This window comes from Lissotriton helveticus, chromosome 9 (genome assembly GCF_964261635.1).
Source record: "Lissotriton helveticus chromosome 9, aLisHel1.1, whole genome shotgun sequence".
Lineage (NCBI taxonomy): Eukaryota > Metazoa > Chordata > Amphibia > Caudata > Salamandridae > Lissotriton > Lissotriton helveticus.
This window is the reverse complement of record NC_136070.1, coordinates 226,664,774-226,683,847: the sequence shown is the minus strand read 5'-3', so window position 1 is coordinate 226,683,847 and position 19,074 is coordinate 226,664,774. Positions and strand designations below refer to the sequence as shown.

Sequence of the window (19,074 nt, the reverse complement as noted above, 5' to 3'; positions counted from 1 at the left end):
AAGAGCCTGGAGCTCACTCACTCTCCTGGCAGAGGTGATGGCAACCAGGAAAGCAGTCTTCAAAGTCAGAAGGCGAAGAGGACAATTGTGAAGCGGCTCAAAGGGAGCGCACATCAGAAATGTAAGAACCAGGTTCAAGTCCCACTGAGGCATCACAAACGGAACAGGAGGAAACGTGTGAGTGATGCCCTTAAGAAATCTGTTAACAATAGGGGACTTGAACAAAGAAGGCTGATCAGGTAGCCTGAGAAAGGCTGAAAGGGCAGAAAGGTAGCCCTTGATAGTGCCCAGAGCAGAGCCCTGCTGGGCAAGAGAAAGAAGGAAGAGAAGAACCTCAGAAAGAGGGGCAGAAAGGGGATCCACAGCCTTTGCTGTGCACCATGCCACAAATCTGTTCCACCTGCAGGCGTATACCGACTTTGTGGAGGGACGCCTGGCTGCCAGAATGATGTTACAGACTTCAGGAGGCAAGTCAAATGGCCTCAACTGTCGCCGCTCAATCTCCAAGCATGGAGGTGGAGACTGGACAGGTTCGGGTGGAGGACCGTCCCCTGCTGCTGCGACAGAAGGTCCTCCTGAAGAGGCAGACGAACCGGGGGATCGACTGACATACTGAGTAGCTCTGGATACCAGTACCTTCTCGCCCAGTCCGGAGCCACAAGGATGACTTGGGCCCGGTCGCGCTTGATCTTCTTCAGCACTCTGGGCAGAAGTGGTATAGGCGGAAAGGCGTACAACAGACCGCAACTCCACTCGCGACGAAAAGCATCTCCGAGCGAGTGCCGCCTTGGAAATTCCAACGCGCAGAACCGATGACATTGCGCGTTCTCTTCGGTGGCGAATAGATCTAACCAAGGCTCTCCCCATCGCTGAAAGAGGCCTTGCGCCACGTCCGAGTCCAGACGCCATTCGTGATCCATCATGCACCGACGGCTGAGCTCGTCCGCCCTGGCGTTCAGAGAACCTGCCAGGTGTTGAGCCACCAGGGCCACGCCCTGGCGTTCCAGCCATTGCCAAAGGCGAAGAGCCTCTTGACAAAGGATCCACGACCCCACCCCGCATTGTTTGTTGCAGTACCACATGGCGGTGGTGTTGTCCGTGAACACCTGCACTACACTCCCCCGGACAGAGGGGAGGAATGCCTTCAGTGCTAGACGAATCGCCCGGAGCTCCAACAGGTTGATGTGGAGCCGGGCCTCCGCCGGAGACCAGAGGCCTCTGATCTCCGCCTCTCCCATGTGGCCTCCCCAGCCCTGGAGGGACGCGTCCGTCACAACTACGTGCTCCGGTTGGGGAAGGGAGAGGGATCTGCCGTTGACCCAATCGCGGTCCGTAAGCCACCACTGCAGCTGTCTCGCAGTGCCCTCCGAGATCAGGACGTGGTCAGATAGGTTGCCCTGATGCTGGGCCCACTGAAACTTCAGGTCCCACTGCAGAGCCCGCATCCGCCACCTGGCGTGATGCACCAGCAGGATGCAGGAGGCCAATAGCCCCAGAAGCCGCAGCGTCAACCTGACCGAAACCCGGGATAACGGCTGAAAGATGGGAATCAGAGCCTGAATATCCCGGACCCGCTGTTCGGGCGGATAAACCCGAAACCGCGCCGAGTCCAGAACTGCTCCGATGAAGAGGAGCTTCTGAGAGGGACACAGGTGTGACTTCGGCACATTGATGGAGAACCCCAGCTGGTGCAGGAGGTCTGCCGTCGTCTGGAGGTGGCTGAAGACTGTCTGGGGCGAGCCCGCCTTCAACAACCAGTCGTCGAGGTAGGGGAAGACTGAAACCCCTAACCTGCGCAGATGAGCTGCGACCACCGCCATCACCTTCGTGAACACCCGTGGGGCGCTGGTAAGGCCGAAGGGGAGCACGGTAAACTGAAAGTGCTCGTGGCCCACCATGAACCGCAGGTAGCGCCGGTGGGCAGGCAGGACGGGGATATGAAAATAAGCGTCCTGCAAGTCCAACGCTACCATCCAGTCTCCTGGGTCCAGGGCAGCCAGGACCTGAGCCAGTGTCAGCATCTTGAACTTCTCCTTCCGGAGGAAGCCGTTGATGTTCCGTAGGTCCAAGATAGGGCGTAGGCCCCCTTTGCCCTTCTTGGGTACCAGAAAGTAGTGGGAGTAGCAACCACACCCTACTTCTGGCCCAGGAACGCGCTCGATGGCCCCCTTGGCCAAGAGGGCCGTAACTTCCTCCTGCAGAAGTTGCAAGTGATCCCCCGATACACGGTGGTTCTGCGGTGGCATGGCTGGAGGAGTCGCCTCGAAGGGGAGGGAGTAGCCCCTGCGGACGATCTGCAGCACCCACCTGTCCAACGTGACAGTGTGCCAGTGAAGGTGGTGATGGCGAACCCTGCCTCCCACTGGCGTCACATGGGCCTGAAAGCACGGACTAGGAGGGTTTAGAGGCGGATGCTGCGGGGGAAGGTGTGGACTGACCTCGCCGCTGCCCCCGACCACCAGGACGGCGGTTCCCACGGCCGCCACCGCGTTGGGTATTGCCCTGCGGTGCGTGGCTGGCGGCACGTGTGGGCGCACCCCTTCCGTGGCCACGAAAGGAGTGATAGGCAGCCGATTGCTGGCGCTGGCCCGAGAGGCCTAAGGACTTGGCCGTAGCCCTGGAGTCCTTAAAACGCTCAAGCGCATGGTCTGCCTTGTCGCCAAAGAGGCGACGGCCATCGAACGGCATGTCCATAAGCGTGCTCTGGACATCTGCCGAGAAGTTGGCGGACCTCAGCCAGGCGTGGCGTCTGACCGCCACCGTCGTTGCCATCGCTCTACCCAGCGAGTCAGTGGTATCCAGCCCACACCGGATGGAATACTTGGCTGCATCCCGGCCCTCCACAAGGGCTTGGCCGAGTTTGGCCCGTACCTCCAACGGACACTCTGGCAGCACTTCCGCGACCTTATCCCACACAGAGTGGGTGTAACGTCCCAAGAGGCAGGCGGTGTTAGAAGACCGCAGGCCGAGGCTAATAGAGGAGAAGATCTTCTTCCCATACTCTTCCATAGATCTTCTTCCCACACGCAAATATACTTAAAGATCGCCTCCCTCGATGACATTGATCTATTGAATAAGACACTAAAGATGGCTATGCAATGGTTAACGACGAACCATCTGAAATTAAATGCCCAGAAAACAGAATTCATGCTAATTGCACCTCCAAGGAGCAACCCGGAAGTAAAGGAATGGACCAAATTGGTGACCGCGCTCAACTGCACACCAACCCTCGTCAACTCAGCTAAATCATTGGGAATCATATTAGATGAGAACCTCGACATGAAAGCCCACATCAATTCAATGGCTAAATGTGCCCGCTTCCATCTGAACTACCTTAGAAAATTAAAACCATTCATATCAAAAGCAGACCTAAAATTGGCTATACAGTCCCTAGTCATATCCAGGATCGAATATGGTTGCTCTACATTAACTGGTCTACCTAAAACATCTACAGCACCGCTAAAAGCCTGTCTCAATGCTGCTGCAAGACTTATCACTGGATCGAAAAAATTTGATCATATATCCCCACACCTGAAAGCCCTAAACTGGCTACCTTATGAGGCCAGAATTCAAATGAAGACAGCATGTATCACTCACAAAGCGGTGCACTATAACACGCCAGGATACCTAAGCAAGAAAATAAAGTTATCGGGAGGAAACAGACCAACGAGAAGCGCCAAGGAGCTGCTGTTGAGGCCGGCCTTTTTTCGAAAGAAAAAGACATATGATCGAGCATTCACTGGAGCTGCCCCCAGAGTCTGGAACTCACTCCCTCCTAGCATTAGGAAGATTCAAAATAGCGCAACATTCAAACGGGAATTGAAAAGCTTCATGATGAGTAAATACCTGGCATAAGTAGCCGACGGATCGCCAGTATGTTCTACTACATCAGCGGAAGAGTGATCCCTCTTCATGATTACTATCTTATCGATAAACTGACGCCACTCACTAGCCTCGGCTGTATCCTTATCAATAACAATACCACAGCCCTGTATGAACCAATTGCTGGTCTATGAGCCAAACTATATAACCTCTACCTCACTTTAGCTATTCTCACCTTTATTAATATTTGCACATGTATCTGATATATACTTATTTATTTAGGCATCCGTTATAGCCACAACCTCCTCTACCTTATATCTGTGGCTGTTAGAATGGATATATGACTGTCAATGTGTAACCTACCTCGATATAATGGTGATGTAATGTGTGGAGATGGTTTAAGACATTCCTATGCAATAGAACTCAACGAGTCCAAGGTACTAAGCAATCTCAACACCTTGGCCTCATGCAATCGGGTCTCGCAAGGCTCACCATATCTACTGATATGGACCAAGTTATGAACGAGGCCTCTCTCACCTTTATTACTAACTGCACACATGTTTATATAAGGTTTATTTAGGCACCTCTTATAGCCACTGTGCCTTGTACCTTACATCTGTATGTTTCAGAATTTGTTATTGGACTGTTAATATGTAACCTACCTCGATGTTAAGCGCTCTGATACCCAAGGGTCTTGTTCGCGCTATACAAAACTCTATAATAAATAAATAAATAAATACTGGTCATACCTCTTGGATTCCCGGTCCGGGGGTGCGGACGGGAATGCGGTCTGGGAATTGGAGGCCTGGATGACCAGGCTCTCGGGGGTAGGGTGGGAGGAAAGAAAACATGGGTCGCCCGGGGCCGGGCGGTGGCGTCTGGCCACGTTCCTATCTACGGGCGAACCCGTAGCGGGCTTGGACCAAGTGCCCAGCAGAACGTCGGTCAAGGCCTCATTAAAAGGCAGCAGAGGCTCGGCCGAGCTTGACTGCGGTTTAAGGACCTCAGTGAGGAGGTTAGTCCTTACGGCCGCGACGGGGAGCTCAAGGCCCAAGGCCTTGGCAGCCCTCATCAGCACCACACCATATGTTGCCCCCTCCTCCGAAGCCACGGTAGGAGGGGAGACAAACCCAGTGTCTGGAGAGGTGTCCAGGCCACTGGCCTCCCCAAGGTCTTCTGTCCAGTCCTCACGAGACTGACACTCTCTGGTCAGAGGGTCCTCAGACCCCTCCCAGTCCTCTCCTTCACCCATCTCCTGAAATTCAGGGTCCTCAACCAATGGGGCCTGTTCATAAAAGTGAAAATCACCCAACGGCGTCTGGAGCGGCGCCCAACGGGGCCGTCCCGACGGCCGAACAGGAACGGAAGGAGGACCGGGGTCGGCGCCGCCCGAGGACGGCACCGGAGGCGACACCTGAGGGTCCGACGCCGGGGAGGTCGTCAGATCCACCGGCGACGAACCAGATCCCGAAGGAGGACCAGCGGCGTCCTGCGGCACCGGGCCCGAAGGCGCCGGCGGCGTCGGAACAACTGGACCCCTCGGCGCCGGGCCCGAAGGCGCCGGCGGCGTCGGGATAACAGGGACCTGCGGCGCCGGGCCCGAAGGCATCGGCGGCGTCGGGGCCGAAGCACCCGACGGCGTCGGGGCCGGAGCCGCCGACCCGCTAGGGCTCCCAGACGGGTCCGCTGGGCCCGGAGGCGCCGCGTAGCCCGTCGGAGGAGAGAGTTTCCTCATGGCCATGAGGAAGTGCTCGACCTCCTCCGGCGTCGCGTTGAGCCCAGGGACCGTAGGGTATGGGGCTGGACGCGGCGCCCGCGACTCCGACGGAGCCGCGTGGGCGGTGTCACCCGAACCCCCGGCCGCATCGCGCGAGCGTCGGGGGGAGTCCGAGGAGCGATGACGCCGCTTGGACTTCTTGTGCCTCTTACCTGACGACGACTTCGACCCGGAGGAGTGCGGCCTACTCTCGGAGCTGTGGTGGCTCCGGGCCCGCGACCTGTCCCTCGACCTCCCATGGGATCGGGACCTCTCACGGCGCGGGGCCGACTGCCGGAGTTCTAAGCGCCTACGGGACCGCTCCCGCCTGGCTTTCGAAGAGAGGGCCCGGCAGTCGGAGCAGGCCTTGTCATCGTGGTCGACGCCCAAACACGACAAACAGACGCGGTGAGGCTCCGTGACCGACATCAGCCGGTCGCAATCGTCACAAGGTTTGAAGCCGGGCATCCCTATCGGCACCGTATCGGAGTCGAGAGACTTCGAAATAGTAATCAAAAAGGATCAAAAAAGTTTAGTCAAAATTGACTAGGGTTACTGCTTTTTCCAGATCTGCGCTTGCTGGCGCGGAAAAAAGAAGAACTGACGTCAGCACGCGGAGGCGGCGTCTAAGTACTCCGACGACGTCATCACGGCGCCCACGACGCCGACGACGGACGCGGAGCCGCAGACGACGCCTACCGACGCGCAAGGGTACTGCTACGCAAAAATTTCCGGATCCAGTCTGACGCCTGGGGATATTCTAAGGTAAGGAATCTAATACTAACGTGTCTCTTTCAGATGCACAGAGCAATGAAGAAACTGACTTAGTTGTGTGCAACATTAGGGCTCTGAAAGGGTGGAAAAACACATCAGTCCCCAAAGCGGGGAGGCTTTGGTGGGGCTGTAAGGAATCTGCAGCTAGATAGAGTCGCTAACAGATAATGCGTTACCGAAGGTAAGTAACTTTTTCATCTGATAGAAACTTCTAGCTGCAGATTGCTTACCTTTTGAATCAGATACTCGAGCCATACCATCCTGGCACTGGGTTGCGGACTCATGAGCTAGACTAAAAGGTCCTGCAGGACTGCGCTGGCAAAGTGCCCCTCCCTGCACACTTGACCATCAAGGCAATAATGTTTTGCAAATGTGTGCAATGATGCCCACATCGCTGAATGACAGATGTCTTGAACTGGGACACCCCGTGCCAAGGCCATAGTCGCAGCCTTTCCCCTGGTGGAATGGGCCCTTAATCCCTCAGGGGGCTGCTTCTTTGCCAAGGCAAAACAGATTTTAATGCAGAGAACGACCCAGCAAGATATGGTCCTTTTCTGCACTGCCCTTCCCTTCTTTGCTCCCACATAGCCCACAAAACGCTGGTCATCCACCCAGAACTCTTTTGTGTGGTCAAGGTAGAACAACAATGCACTTTCTGGGTCCAGTCGGTGGAGACGCTCCTCTTTCTTAAAGGGATGTGGGGGAGCAAAGAAGGTGGGCAAAGCATTTGACTGGCCCAGATGGAATGGGGTCACCATCTTTGATAAGAATGATGCCCTGGTGCGAAGCACCACCTTGTCCAGAAAGGACGAAAGTTAAGGAGGCAAGCTGGATAATACCTTCAATTTACTCACTCTCTGGGCTTATGTGATCGCCACCAAGAAGGCTGTTTTGATGCTCAACAGCCAGAGGGGACAATTGTGCAAAGGCTCGAAAGAAGCACACATCAGGTAAGTGAGGACCAAATTAAGGTCCCACTGTGGCATAACAAAGGGCGTGGGTGAAAATAAGTGAGCCAGCCCTTTCAGAAATCTTTTTACAATAGGAGGTTTAAAGAGAGAGGGCTGGTCTGCCAGCTGCAAAAACGCAGACAGAGCAGAAAGGTAACCCTTTAGAGTTTCCAAAGCAGAACCCTGCTGGGCAAGAGTTAGAAGGAATAAAAGGACAGTAGAAAGAGAAGCAGAAAGAGGGTTCACTGGACCTTTCTTTACAATATAATACAAATGTCTGCCAATGGCAGGCGTATACCTTAGTGGAGGGCCGCCTGGCCGCCAGAATAACATTACAAACTTCGGGAGAAAGGTCAAAAGCTATCAACTGTCGCTGCTCAATCTCCACGCATGGAGACGCAGTGTTGGCAGGTTCACGTGGAGAACCCTTACATGCTGCTGCGACAAAAGATCCTCCTGAAGGGGCAGCCTGATCGGAGGATTGACACTCATGCTCAGAAGCTCTGGATACCAGACTCTCCTTGTCCAGTCCAGTGCCACAAGAATGACTTGGGCCCGGTCGCTCCTGATCTTCAGAACCCTGGAAAGGAGTGGTATTGGCGTACAACAGGCCTGAGCACCACTCGCGACGAAACGCGTCGCCGAGCGATAGCCGCCTTGGAAACCCCCGCGCACAGTACTGCTGACATTGCGCGTTCTCTTCGGAGGCGAACAAATCTAAAAAAGGTTCTCCCCACTGCTAAAAGAGACCTGGCGCCACCTCTGACTAGAGACGCCATTTGTGATCCTGAAGGCATCGACGGCTGAGATCGTCCACCCTGTCGTTCAGAGAACTTGCCAGGTGTTGAACCACCAAGGATATGTCCTGCTGTTCCAGCCATGTCCAGAGACACAGGGACTCTCGACAAAGGGTCCACGACTCCACCCCGCCCTGCTTGTTGCAGTACCATCTGGCAGTGGTGTTGTCCGTGAACACCTGCACTAGCTTTGCCTTGACAGAGGCAATAAATGCATTCAATGCCAACCGATTCGCTCGGAGCTCCAAAAAGTTTATGTGGAGCCCCGAATCCGCCTGTGACCAATGACCCCTGATCTCCACCTCTCCCATGTGGCCTCCCCATTCCAGAAATGACGCATCCGTCACAACTGTGAAATCTGGTTGGGGAAGGGAGAATAGTCTGCAGTTGACCCAATCGCTGTTCGTTAACCACCACTGCAGATCCTTCACAGTTTCTTCCGAGATCTGAACCACATCTGTGAGATTTCCCTGATGCTGTGCCCATTGGAACTTCAAGTCCCACTGCAGAGCCAGCATGCGCCATCTTACGTGTCTTACCAACAGGATGCAGGAGGCCATAAGACCCAACAGCCTCAGAGTCAACCTCACTGAAATCCAGGATAGAGGCTGAAACATCAGAATCATAACCTGAATATCCTGGACTCGCTGCTCGAGAGGATAAGCCCAAAACTGCACTATGTCCAGAACAACTTCGACGAAAGGGAGTACGTTCAAAGAAAACCCCAGCGAATGCAGAAGGTTCACCGAACTCTGAAGGCGGGAGGCGACTGCCTGGGGCGAAGCTGCCTTCAACAGCCAGTCGTCGAGGTAGGGGAAGACTGACACCCCTAACCTGCGCAGATGAGCTGCAACCACCGTCATCACCTTGGTGCACTGGTAAGACCAACGGGGAGCACGGTAAACTGAAAGTGCTCACGGCCTTGAACCGCAAATAACACTTGTGGCCCGTCAGGATGAGAAAATACGCATCCTGCAGGTCCAGCGCTACCATCCAGTCTCCTTGGTCTAGGGCTGACAAAACCTGAGCAAAAGTAAGCCTTTTGAATTTCCCCATTTTGAGGAAGAGATTGACAGTCCAAAGATCCAAAATGGGCCATAGCTTCTTGTTTTTCTTCGGATTCAGAAAGTAGCGAGAATAACAGCCACTGCCTACTTCTGAAACTGGGACCCTCTCTATGGCGCCTTTTGCCAAAGGACCTGTAACTTCCTCGTGGAGCAACCTTAAATGATCCACCACCAGCTGTTCCTGACTTGGCCGATTAGTAGAAGGAAAAGAAAGGAAAGAAAGAGAATAGCTCTCCTGGACGATCTGCAAGACCCACTTGTCCTTTATTCTAGATCTCCAGCGGGGGAGATGATGGCGAATTCTCCCACCCACTGGAGTGGTGTGGTCCTGCAGAATCAGCATAGGAGTGCTTGGAGGAGAGTGCTTGGAAGCTGCGGCTGCCGGGGGCTGTGTGGTAGACAACTTCTGGCCTCCATTACGATGACGGAATGTACCACGCCCACGCACGGTTTGGGTAGTCTGATTAGGATGGTGGCTAGGATAGGGCTGGAAACCCCTTCCGTTACCACGAAAGGAAGACTGGCCACGAGGAGTGGAGGAGAGGCCCAAGGATCTTGCTGTAGCCCGAGAGTACTTGAACCTGATCGGGCTGAGTCTGCCTTTGCACCAAAAAGGCGGGTTCCATCAAAGGGCATGTCCATCAAATTAGTTTAGTTTAGTTTTTAAATTTATAATGCACAACAGATACCCAAAAAGGGTTTCCTGGCGCAAAAGACGGGTCGGGGCTGGGAGCCAGGCAGTTGGAGCACTTATTTGTCAAACAGCCAAGTTTTCAAAGACTTACGAAACTGTATATAATTTGTTTCATTACGAAGGATTGTGGGTAAAGAGTTCCAAGTCGAGGGACCGAGATAAGAGAAAGACCTACCGCCAGTTTGAATTTAGGGACAACAAACCTTCATTGGGTTGTAGAACGGAGATTACGGGGTGGAAAGGTAGGGACTGACCAAGGACTGAAGATAACGTGGGGGCAGCGGGATTTAATTTTGTACATGTAACTTAGGGCCTTGAATTTTATTCTGTTTTCTATTTTAAGCCAATGCAGCTTGCATCTGTAGTTTAAAACGGAGGAAAACGTAGGGACTCCACATAGAAGTCTAACAGCGGCATTTTGAACCATTTGTAATCTGTGGACTACAGCTTTGTTCGTCCCCAGGTAAAGAACATTTCCGTAGTCAAGTCTTGATGTTATTAAGGCATCGACTACGTTTTTTTTTGGTGGATTCAGGTAGCATCCAACAGATTTTCCTTAACCATCTAAGGAGTTATCAATTATAATGCCCAGATTTTTGACTTGAGGGGAAGGGGGCGGAAAATTGCCCATTTCACTTGGCCAGTGTAGGGGATTCCATAAGTCTTTTTTCTTCCCTAATACCAGAATCTCCGTTTTCTCCCGATTTAGCTTAAGAAAATTTTGCTGCATCCAAAAAGCTATTTTGTTTAAACCAATTTTGAGACTCGATAAATCATCTGTTTTCTGTGAGGAAAAGGAGAAAATGATTTGTTAATCATCGGCGTAAGAAAAAGAGGGATAGTCCTGATTTTGCAGCTACCTCAGCCAGTGGTCTCACATAAAGATTAAATAGTAGAGGGCTGAGGATGGGCCCTTGCGGCACCCCATGGGCAAAAGAATGGATTTCAGAGCAGGCTGAGCGTGAAAACACTTGGAAGGTACGCTTTGTAAGAAAGGCAGTGAGCCAGTTAAAGAGCGGGGCCACAAATACAGCCATCGGCGATGTCGTAGGCACTGTGATCGGATCCCTGAGGCCCCACTGGCGCCGACGGCGTAGAACCCAATGGGGCCTCATCCGTCCCCGCGGGGCACAAGGGCTCACCAATGGTGTTGGTACGCTCAAATATGCGGTGCATGGCCTCGTAAAACTCTTTCATTTGAGCGGGAGTTGCTCCGGCAACCCGAAAGCGTGGAAGGCGCAAAGTGGACTCTGGCTCCGGCTCCACAGAACTGTGCCTAGAGCGTTGGTGCTCATTAACTTTCTCAATGACAGACGCCAGTTGAGGTGAAGTCGAAGTCAGCTTGGTCTTCTTCTTGTGCCTCTTCCCCGAGTGTCCAGAGGAATTGGGAGGAAGACGACTTAGGGCTCCGTCAGCGGTCCCGCGACCTCTTCTTCTTCGAACTGGGCCATGACCACCTCGGAGTCTTGCTTGACGGTGTCAAATGCCGGGCTGCAAGCAACTTCAAGGTCTTTGGGCCATTGCCCGACAGTCTGAACACGACCTCGTATTGTGGTCGCGTTCAAGACACCACAGATATACGCGGTGGGGATCGGTGACCGACATCATGCGGGAACAAGTCCTGCATGGTTTGAAACCGGTCTTTCTCAAAGACATCCATCGCACACAAAGTCGAAACCAAAAATATCGACAAAAGTGGAGAAAAAAACTGCCAAAAAGCGTCAGAAGGGTAGCTCTTCCCGGATCGGCACTTAACTGGCGCAGAAAGAAAAGAACTGATATCTCAGCGCCTGGGTGGTGCCTATATAGGCACCGCAACGTCATAGCCGATGCTACAGATGCCGATGACGTCACTCGGAGCCGAATGGAGCCACCCAACGTCACGCACAAGGGGTACTGCTCAGCAAAAGTTTCTGGATCCAGCCTGATGCCTGGGAAAATCAAAGGTAAGGATCTGTCGACGTTGGCCGTTCCGGCTCCGTGTCATTGGGGATGAGGATGGGGCTTGCATCATCGACTGGCATTGGCGACGTCGCAGGCACCGACTTCGGGTTCGCCACCGGGGGAGGTCGTGTTGGTACGACCGGCGTCGACCCGGATCCAGTATCGGATTCCTGAGGCCCCACCGGTGCCGTGGCCGAGGTGTCTTACCCGATGAAGCCCCAACCGACCCCGCGGGGCACAAGGGCTCACCAACAGGGTTGTTCCGCTCAAATACGCGGCGCATGGCCTTGTAAAAATCTTTAATTTGAGCAGGAGTCACTCTGGTTCCTGGAAAAGGAGGGAGGCGCAAGGTCGACTCAGGCTTCGCAGAACCGTGCCTAGAGCGTCGGTGCTCCTTACCTCTCTCGACAACGGATGCCAGTTGAGGTGAAGTCGAAGTCCGCTTGGACTTCTTCTTATGCCTCTTTCCCAGAGTGTCCAGATGACCTTGAATGGGAGGAAGAGGACTTAGGACTCCGAGAGCGGTCCTGCGACCTCCTCTTCTTCGACTGGGACCGTGACCTCCTCGTAGTCTCGCTTAACGGTGTCGACTGCCGGGCCTCTAGCAACTTCATCGCCCGCTCCCTCAAGGTTTCCGGAGCCATTGCCCGACAGTCTGAACACGACTTCGAATCATGGTAGCATTCAAGACACCAAAGACATACGTGGAGGGTGGGGGGAGGGGGGAGAGCGGCAACAGACATCATGCGGGAACACTTCCCGCATGGTTTAAAGCCTGTCTTTCTACCAGACATCCCTTGCATACGAAGTTGCTACACAAAAAATGGCGACAAAAGTCAAGAAAAAAAGCCAGCCAAAAAGCAGCAGAGGGGTAGCTCTTCAAGGATCGGCGCTTAACTGGCACGGAAAGAAAAGAACCAACGTCTGCATGCCTGGGTGGCGCCTATGTAGGTACTGCGACGTCATAACCAACGCTACAGCCGCCAACGACCGCACGTGGAGATGCCGCGCAAGGGGTATTGCTCAGCAAAAGTTTCCAGATCCACACTGATGTCTGGGGAGTTCAAAGGTAAGGAATCTGCCGCTAGAAGTCTCTCCCAGATATGTGCAATTCCATTAGAAAAAAATGTTTTGGAGAATAGTGAATAGCATGAAGACAAAAGCACTTTGTTTTGCAGAGAGCTAAGAGGTGTTGGCAACTCTGACCGTGTTGCCATTGATTCAATTTCCTGGAAAGGACCGAGAGGGATGAATCCAAAAGACTAAAAGACAACTGGCTGCATTAACGAGAGAGGTGTAACTCCTGGTCCTTCAAGGTCGAGAGCAGGAGTGGTAGGGTCACATGCTCCTTGTATGGTACATGTCAGATGCTGGGAGCTAATCTAAATAAGATTCTGATGACTCAAAGTGAGACGTGGACTTGGCAGGTTTTAGTGCTTATGTTTCTTGTGCCTGTAGTGCTTTGTAGGGGTGAAGAAAAAGTTACTTTATCTGTGGTGACAATTTTCTGATAAATACTCTACCTACCTGCAGATCCCTCACCTGTGGAATAGATTTGTCATCTGTAGAATATTCTCAATTGTCAAACCTGATCCAGAAACATCAAATGTCAAGTTGCTGCTTCGGGGGCGCTAGCTTTGTATTGACGCTAGAAATGGCATTGGGTAACATTACCAAAACCATGGAGGGCCCAATATGGAGCAACGATGTTTGTTTCCATCCATTGTTTTGAAAATGTTGAGGGGGCAGGGGGTGGATGGACTGGCATCAACAGTAAGTAGTGCAGTTCCAAACTTGTATTTGAACCTTATTAAACTTTTCAAATAACACATCTAGCAAAGGGGGAGGTGGACTGGATCAGTGAAGACTGTAGGTAGACCGAGTACCCACCAAAAAGAATACAGCAGGTATGTACCTTTTTCTTCTGACAGATACTTCTACCTGCGGATTCCTGACCTGAAGAATGGATTCAAAAGACGTACCACACTTAGGAGGAGGGTTGATAAAGTTCTGCAGGGGACATATCTGGTGAAGTGCCAATCCATGGGCACTTCAGAAGCCAGGAAGTAATGCTTGACAAAAGTGTGTAGGAATGCCCATCTAGTTGACTCTGCAACTGGAACCCTTCTGGAAAAGGCCAATTCTGACGATTTGGCCCTGTGGAATGATCCCCGATTCATTACAGGGATTCTTTCTGGTCAAGACAGAGCAGGTCTTAATGCAGAGAATGACAGGGTCGACTACTGGACCACTTTACCTTTCTTGGAACCGCAGTACCCAATGAAGAGATGGTCATTCAGTTGTTCGTCTTTACTACGGGCTTGGTAAAAGTGGACCGCCCACCAAGGATGCAGCCTATGAAATCACTTCTTGTCCTTCGTGTGGTGGAGCAAGTGAAAAAAGGTTGGATGGGCGATGGCCTGGCCCAAGTGCTTTACTGAAAGTTAGACACCACTTAAGGAAAGAAAATGCAGCCCTGGCTCTTAACATCAGTTTGTCAATTAGGTGAATGTCCAGACACAAGGGAGAACCCAGTGTAAGTCAAAACGATACCCTTTCAGGCACAGAGTTGCCTCTTTCTATCTCGGCGTGGATGGCACTGTGCTAATCCCATCCTTAAAGACTTTGATCGAAAGGCAGACATTTGAGGTGAGCAGTTTTAGAGTGTTGCTGGTGTTGAGGGTACTCTATACAGGAGCTGCTTTCCACCTAAACTTGAGAACTACCCAGAGTGCTCTGCTTCTTTTTTGCATAATATATTCATTACTCTATGCCTGAAAGGGTATTGCTTTGACTTGTACTGGGTGCTCCCTTTTGTCTGGACAAAGCTATACCTCTCTGAAGAACTCTAATAAGAGTGAAACACATGTCAGGGGTTGCTTTTGTTCATTTTAGGTTGACTTGGTTAGTATTTTACCAATTCAAAGCTGTGATACTGTGCCTGGAAAGGTAAATGACTTTTGTTGTTCGGTGCGTTATTTGCGGTGGTTTACAAATAACTGCTTTATCTCTTGTGTGTGACAAAATATTAGCAAAATACGATCGTATATTTGCAATACTGTTTCGTGTATATGTTAATTATTCTATTTTATTTTAATTCTTCACCTCTTTGAATTGCCAGTTTTAACAATATATTGTAACTTAATTTCTTAATACAGAAATTAATATACATATGCATAATGGAAATGTGAAAATCTGCAATAATAGCCCTTAGATTCATGTATAATTTGCATTAGCAGCCGGTGTGCCATAGTTAAGAGCACACTATTTGTTGATGCTTATAGGTATTTGTGTGTGCTAGTGCTTTCCAATAAGTGAGCAAATTGTGCAATAGCAGCCCATATAAATGTGCAAAGTTGCAGAAGCGGCTATTTAGTTTGTAGCAGCATTTATGTGCATGCAAAGTTCGCCATAGCAGCAAATATACCATATTTAGCAGCATAGTATTTGTTGTAGCTTATAGGTGTTTACATATGCAAGTGCTTTCCTATAAGTGTGCAAATTATGCAATAGAAGCCCATATACAATGTGCAAAAGCGCAATTATGGCCAACAGAGTACAAATATTTTTCGCAGACCCATGCAAAAGTACAAAAGCAGCCTGTATCAAAGTGCATAGTTGCAAAACAATCCAATTTTCGTGCACAATTTCAGATAGCAGCTCTTGTCACCCTAGCAAAGCAACTAGAAATAATATAGCACCTACTTCCATTAAAACAATTATTAAAATTAATCTAAAACCGGCTAAAACATAATGAACAATCATGAATTAAATGTATTGCCACAACTACTCTCCCCTTGTGTCCCTTCCCTACTACATGGACAATGATAAAACATCCCTATGATGTATTAGCCACCTCAGTACTAATTCATTTAGTTAATGGTACAAATAATAGTCTAATTACACTACTTAAAAACTCTTTCTAGTCATCAAAAGATACAACCCAAACCAATCCCTCCACGTAGCATCTTCATTTTAATTTCACTTGAAATTTTGACTCTTAGGGTATGATGACCCTGATTCTCTTTACGCTATTCTTGTCTTTTCTCTTTCCCTTCCCTCTATTCTTGTCACTATTCTGTTCTCGTTCCTCATCCTAGGTGTACACATAGATCTTCGTCAGAATTTAAGCCATTGGGGGTCTTTGAATCAAACATTAGAATGTATCGAGACTCCAGTTGTCTTAACTTTCTTTCTCGATTTCCCCCCTCCTCCTTTTAGGAACCGAATCAATTACAAAATAGGTTAGTTCCTCACTCCTTCCACCATGTATTTCATTCATGTGGCGAGCAACCGGATAAGCTTGATCCATGTTACTTATTGCTCGGAGATGTTGGAGGATCCTAACGTGAGCCATGTGAATAGTGCTGCCAACATATCTCAACGGGCATGTGCATTGCAGTACATATACTACATGGTCACTTCTGCAGTTGAGGAACCGTGAAATCCTTCACGGTTTGTGCATTAGAGGCAACCGTATTTCTTTAGTATTTATGCCGTGTTTACAGGCCTTGCACTTAGGGCATTTTTTGAAACCTGAATTATCTGTAAGACAACTTCTAGATTCAATTATTTCAGGGCTACTCCTACCCAAATCCTCTCTCATGGATTTGGCTCTCTTGAAGGATATCATGGGCTTTCTGGAGATTATGTCCTCAATTGTAGGATCCCCTTTAACCAGGTGTCAATGCCTATTCATGCAGTCTCTCACATGATAGGCATTGTACCTAGTTTTCATCCTTAGTTCATGTGATGAATCTTTGGTATTTTTCTTCTCTCTGTTATTGCCCACTAGGATATCCTCCCTGGATGGTTTGTCAACCTTACTCACAGGCTTGATCTAGTACTGCCTGACTATATCCCCTTTCATTGAATCTATCCGTTAGGTTCTTGTGGGCTACTTGTAGGAAGCCTATATCACTGCAGTTCCTTTTCATACGTAACTGTTCGGCATAGGGAATGCTGTATTTTAATGTCTGTGGATGGAAGCTATTACAGTGCAAAATAGAATTCCCAGCTGTGGGCTTCCTAAAAGTATGCATATGTACTTTGCCATTTGTAATAAAAACTTCCAAATCTACAAAATGTACACTAGATTCACTGATGGAACTTGTAAATCTAAGGGTAAGGCTGTTAACATTTGAACACTCAAAGAAAATAGAGCACTTTCTGATGATCCGTTCCATATGATAAAAAGATCATCTATAAATCTGACCCAGAACCTGATATTCTCTTCCCATTATTTTCCAAACTGTACTCTGTGCACCTACTCCTCCCATCAGCCCATGCGTAAAATTGCATAGATTTGGCGAAGTAGGTGCCCATCGCTGTCCCCATAAGTTGCCTGTACGTATCATTCCCAAAGAGAAAGAGATTGTTGTCCAAACATAGTTCAGCCATTTTCAGCAGCATCTCGGAATGATGATACATCTGGACTAGTGTGCTGCTCAAATAATGCCTGTGGGCTTTTAGTCCATCTTTGTGGGCAATACTTGTGTATAACGAGGCCACGTCCAAGGTTATTAGCAAGTTGTGGTTCTCCCATTGCAAATTTTGGAGCTTTTTTAGAAAGTCTCCAGTGTCCTGGATATGTGATGGCAGTTGTTTCACAAAGTCTTGTAAAAAGTGATCTAGATATCTCGATGATGTCTCGAACAAGCTAGCAATTGCAGAAATGATTGGTCTGCCAGGAGGGGACGTTTTATCTTTGTGGATCTTGGGTATTAAATACAGAATGGGCATTACCGGTTTCTACACCTTCAGATATTGAAATTCAGCATCCGATAACAAACCCATACCTCTGCACCTCGCTAGTTCTTTATGATATTTGTTTTTTATCTCAAAATGTTACTCTTGGGTAACATGTTGTGTCTTGCAATTGGAATATATATATATATATATATATATATATATATATATATATATAATACATCGCAATACTCAATAGAACGACTAGAAAGTTCCATGCAGATAAGGAGAGACAACATTCAGTGATGATGCTTTCTTAGAATTCCTAAGTTTTCAACATGCAAATAAACATGGTTTTATATAGACTGCTAAACCAGAGGAGATTATATAGATTATATAGTACCCAATGCAAATATGCTTTCGTAACACTTAAGGTGCGCATGAGCATATCTAGTTGTTTGCAAGTCTAGCAGTACACAAAAATGAGGTGTGCAAATGCAGAAGCTCTTCAAATTTAGACGTGATCACTGCTGGTAGGGTTGGTGAAATATAGAATATTTCAAATCAAATAAAACACTGCAAATACATACAAGACAGGAAAAAGAAGGGGCAAGCAAAAACAGACTCAACATACATTTCTTCTCGAGCTCCTCATCATCCAACAGAAGGCTGACCACCTCTTTTGGTTTCAGGGTATCTGGTTTGAAATTCCCACCTGAAATCACCATCCGTTGGATCTAAAATGAAAAAGGGGTACGGATGTTGTGCAGCATGATACTTGAAAAGGCTGGGCCCTGCAGTTCTATTTGCTTTACACAACGCTTAATAAATAGAACAACAAATGCATTGATGAAGGAGAGAATGTATTTCAAGAAAGGCTTTGCCAAATTCGAGCCATTTACATACTGTGCTCTGCGTGAGGCAAAGGCTCTATCGTTCCAATTCTTTTATCTTGGATTTTATGAAAAACTGCAGCTGACATGGGTGCTGGAGTGGGTCATTAAGGTACACTTACGGAGAGACACTGGCTAACAAATATTATACTTCTCTCCCCTAAATCGCGTATGAAAAGCTTGTCAAAAGATAGTAAAGCGATATACATGTCACCTTGAGGTGTAAAACATTAACCTTCTATGGGTAGATGTTTATAAACAGTCAGGCCCCCATTAACAGTACTGCAGAATACCATACGGAGAATCCCAGTAACAAAAATTACTATTATTTGAGTGGAATCCCTGCAATTCACGTTAAACCTCCCAGAATGTGGAATAACTGTGCAGACCCGGAATTATGAAATTTGAGAGCTTTCATGCACACATTTTCCACCAGCTCAGAGCAGTTGTTAAATGTGGTTTTAGGTACCATCGCTGCAGCACTGGCTCACAGCCACTGAAATGTCTTGGCTAAACCCAGTGCTGCAGTGGAAACTGTAAAAAAACGGACAAACCTACTGCATCTAAGATACTTTGGTGAAATTCAATGACTTGGTTAAGTGGTATGCCTGATGGGAATCATCATGGATCGACAAAAGATCTAGGAATTGCTCACTGATCATTATCAGCATACATAGAGTTTAATTTCA

The 19,074-nt window shown here is 49.3% G+C and overlaps 1 protein-coding gene across 1 annotated transcript in view; it reads right to left on the bottom strand.

The window, feature by feature from the left end:
* Nucleotides 1-19,074, bottom strand: part of INO80 (INO80 complex ATPase subunit) — a 534,228-nt gene that overhangs the window by 68,507 nt on the left and 446,647 nt on the right. The window contains exon 31 of the mRNA XM_078659770.1: nucleotides 18,127-18,229. Coding sequence (XP_078515896.1) covers nucleotides 18,127-18,229 — 103 coding nt within the window. The remainder of the gene's footprint in view (nucleotides 1-18,126; nucleotides 18,230-19,074) is intronic.